At 32.7% G+C, this 4,123-nt stretch overlaps 1 protein-coding gene across 1 annotated transcript; it reads left to right on the forward strand.

Moving 5' to 3' along the window:
* The first annotated feature begins 685 nt into the window (after positions 1-685).
* LOC138335973 (thrombospondin-1-like) lies at positions 686-3,882 on the forward strand. Its single transcript, XM_069285202.1, has 4 exons — positions 686-830; positions 1,306-1,417; positions 2,104-2,268; positions 3,587-3,882. Exons 2-4 carry the CDS (start codon positions 1,315-1,317, stop codon positions 3,727-3,729), a joined length of 411 nt encoding a protein of 136 aa, XP_069141303.1. The 5' UTR covers positions 686-830; positions 1,306-1,314; the 3' UTR covers positions 3,730-3,882.
* Positions 3,883-4,123: the final 241 nt, after the last annotated feature.

Below are 4,123 nucleotides of genomic sequence, written 5' to 3' on the forward strand. Positions count from 1 at the left end.
TAGAAAACCCAGATCGTATTGTGAAATATATTCACTATTGAATATTTGTAGAAAACCCAGATCGTATTCACGATATGCAATATTCATTTTACAGTTCATTCCCATAAAAAATGCTTGAACACATTTTCTGTTAAGATGCCAAATACAATGTACACATTTCATAGATTTCAGTTGAATCTATTAACAACTTTTCCTTTTGTTATTTTGAAATCCACAACCTAATTTCCTGTTAATTTCTTTCTATACTAACGAGCATACTATTGCCTGTGATGTCTAAGGATAATTCTTTTCTGAAAAAACGACGTAAATTGCACACAAAAAATAATGACGTCACAATTTTTAATGTAAAGGTAAAATGTAAATTAAGTAAGGTCATTTTGATAACCTTCATAACATCTTATTGAAGCGTGAACTAGAAGAATGGGAAGATAAGACTATTGATCACAATGTAACCCCTTTTGACAAAGCGAAAATTTGATTATAGATGATTTGAAAGACACCCAGGTATCAATATAGCTATACAGGACACTCTGATCGCTTTAAATGTAAATATCATTGAATTTGAAAAAGTGCACATAATGCTCAAATCAATGATTCGACTGCAGGAATGTCTAGAGGGTACATCAGTTTTACAATTACATGCAATATATATTCCTCAATTATCCTTATGTTTTAAAGGGCAAGTCAAAGGAAATCCAGCGATCATTTCTAAAGAAAAGGCAAATGCATTCCTTCACCAGCGATCAAAACGAAGTTGCTTCTCTGAATGCCTTGAAGAATGCAATCGGGAAGAAGTAAGAGAATGTATTGGAAACTCAGAAAGAGAGATTGTAAGTTATACTGCATACCAAGTTATTCTTGCGTATATCGCGGACGATAAGACATCGTGAAAATTTATTGCTTCGAAAATATTTTAAACACAAGTAAAGTAGAATAAGACCGCGAAAACAAATCATCACCGCCAAAAATAGGATAGTTTACAGAATAATGTAAATCTTAATTTTAGATGATCTGAAACCCTAACGGTATCACATATAAATAAATTATGGGGTCATCATTTAAAATTCTACAGGGGCGATATAACACCATATGGACCGAAAAAATGGTCCTTAATTTTTATATTATATACGTCGTATCGTTTCTTTAACAAATGTCAAGAACAATATCTAATGTGTATATAAATTACAAGAAAGCATTGGTCAAAGAACACCGCCTTGAAGAGTGCAACGTTTAGGCAATGAATTTCGTAAACTCAATTGTTAAACATTATGATGTTATGTTCTTGTGTGTTTAATTATTTTCTAGACAAGGTACATGATAAATTTTGTCTGTACAAACGTACACTGTGAGAGGCACCAATATTGTGATGCGTACGGGGACTTCAGTAATACATTATACATGGAACCAAGATGCAATGGTTAGTATGTACTATATACTGTTTTGTTGTTATATTTCGTGTGTTTCAAATTATTTCATTAATTACTGTTTGGAACTTAACAGCGGGAGCTTATATTCGCAATATCATCTCTGTAGCCCATTAAAGGATCTTTCACAGGATATGATACAATATGTAAAACCACACATTTGATCAATTTTGCGAGGTTTTAAAATATTTTCGAATTTGCATGAATCCACAAATTTAGCGACATTAAACTCAATAAAAATACAATAAGAGGTTAAGAACTGAAATTCGTGTATATATCTATTGAATCCACTTAATTTGAAACCGTTTATATCGAAATACTGCTTAATTTGAAATGAATTTTAATCCCTATCCTCACATATTCATTGCCTTTCTTCTTGGTTATATTGAAATCTTGATATTTTGAAGATATTGTTTATTCCCTGACGACTGCAATATACTTGGGTTCCTCTGTATGACAAAATAGTAGTCTGAAACCCCCAGTTTATAATTCATGTTTATGATGTTAGTGTATTACTTCAGAAGTTGACAATTAATTTGTTGTAACGCTGTTGGCGTTCGATACTGCGAATACAAATGTAGTATTTGGTTTGAGTTGCTGAGGCGTAAAATAGTTGTTAATGGATAATTAACCAAAATTACTTAACCAAACACTCTCCTCATACATTTCCTTTAATCAGCTCATGGAGGATGGAATAACTGGGGCTGCTGGAGTGAATGTTCCGGGAGTTGCGAGTCTGGCACTAAATTACGGTCCAGAAGATGTGACAATCCACGTCCCTTGGGGTCTGGTTCTCATTGTCAGGGCCAGACCACCGAAACACTCCAATGTCGACCATGTGATTGTAAGTCTTAAACTGTTAACTCTACCGCTTTGGGCGGGAGACTACCGAGTTCAAAGACGGCCTACTGTCTCATACGTGTTATTTTTTTATTGTACCGCTTTGAGCGGGAGACTACCGCGTTCAAAGCCAACCTACCGTCTCATACGTGTTACGTGTAATTATATCGCTTTGAGCGGGAGACTACCGCGTTTTTAACACATCTATGGAAATATATTTTGCAAAAATATGTATTTGTTTCAATATGTTCTTTTTTATACAATATATCTTTGGTAGAAAAATCGATAACAATTCTTGAATGTCCTTTCTCTATAATTGTCCAATCCTATACCTTTGTACCCTTACCCGTGTTATGATTTTTCATTTTATATTTATTTGTTTCATTGTTTTTCTTCTCACTTTTGCCACTATTGGAGAGAACTTATATAGGCTGTGCCTATTGTTTAATCCATGTGACATGTACAATCTTTGTCAACAAAATTTGATGAAACGAAAACGAATCCTATACAAAGATGTTAGGAGCTACTCTAAACCAACTTTCTTTCGTGTGCGATTTATTTTCGCAAATTTCGCACTATAGGTAAATTCGCGAAAGTTTATCTCCACTAATTTATAACTTAGACAATTCTTGCACAATTATATTCAAATATATATCCATTCAAGTTTAAGTCCGCGAAACTTAATCACAGTGAAAATGTTTTGAAATGGAAATCGCGAAATGTAGTAGCCGCTTAAAAACTGGTTGATGCATGTGGTATATTCAAATCCTATTATAGTAATTTTACATACGATGGCAATTAATTCATTTTAATAGGTTATCTTATGTATGTTTGTGAATTTTTAGTTTTTCTTTTAAATGCCTAGCGTACACAAAACTGTTTTCTATAAATTAACACCAGTATAAACATATAGTATGTTTGGTTATGTATGGTTATACATGATTATTTTTTCAACTGTAAAGTATTTAATGCAATTAAATATACTATACAGAGGATGTGCGTAGTATATATTGAAACTGGTTCATTCTGTACTGAGAACAGAAACATGTTATACGCATGATATTACAGGTTAAAGTGAGAAGTAGAATTTCAAAGTTCAAAATCATTTTGATTTAACGATTTGAATATAATAATATCTGTATAGTTTTAACACAACGCAAAACATATTTACCTTGAACGATTTCTCATTTTATACATAAAACATGAAATGAACAATGATAAACAACCTTTCTTAAGTTACATCATCCCCTTATAGGTAAATTTATTTAAAATGCTAAAGGAGGAAAATTGACTCAATATACAATGTATTTTCTCCTCAACAGTGGATCCATGCCTGTCCAACCCTTGTTTAGGAGATGGCAACTGTTCACTAACGGAGTCCAACAGTATCGTGTGTGAATGCACGAACGAGTACAATGGATCTTTCTGTCAGGAAAGTATGTTTGAACAGACAAATGTTATATGATTATGGACTTTTATGCTGATGAATATGATGTGATATGAACTGGAAAAATATATTGACCGAGGCGGAGAAAACAGACAAATATTGCATGACATTAAATATATGTATGACTTGTTCATTTCGTTGGGGTTAGCTTTCATCTCAATCCGTGGACAGAATTAGGCTTATTCGCGGTTAGTGTTTGAAACAATGACAATAGTAATGTGTGAAATTTTTATGTTCGAAAATATCTACACAACAAAATATCATGTTATACAGTAGAACTTTGTCAATCGAATAATAATTAAATATTGCAAAAATAAAGATTATGAAACTTAATAGATTTTTGGTGATGGAAATATAAAATTGACGGATCGCCAGACAGAGTATAATCTCGCCTAGTGCTCGCAAACGTACA

Source organism: Argopecten irradians, chromosome 12, assembly GCF_041381155.1.
Source record: "Argopecten irradians isolate NY chromosome 12, Ai_NY, whole genome shotgun sequence".
NCBI lineage: Eukaryota > Metazoa > Mollusca > Bivalvia > Pectinida > Pectinidae > Argopecten > Argopecten irradians.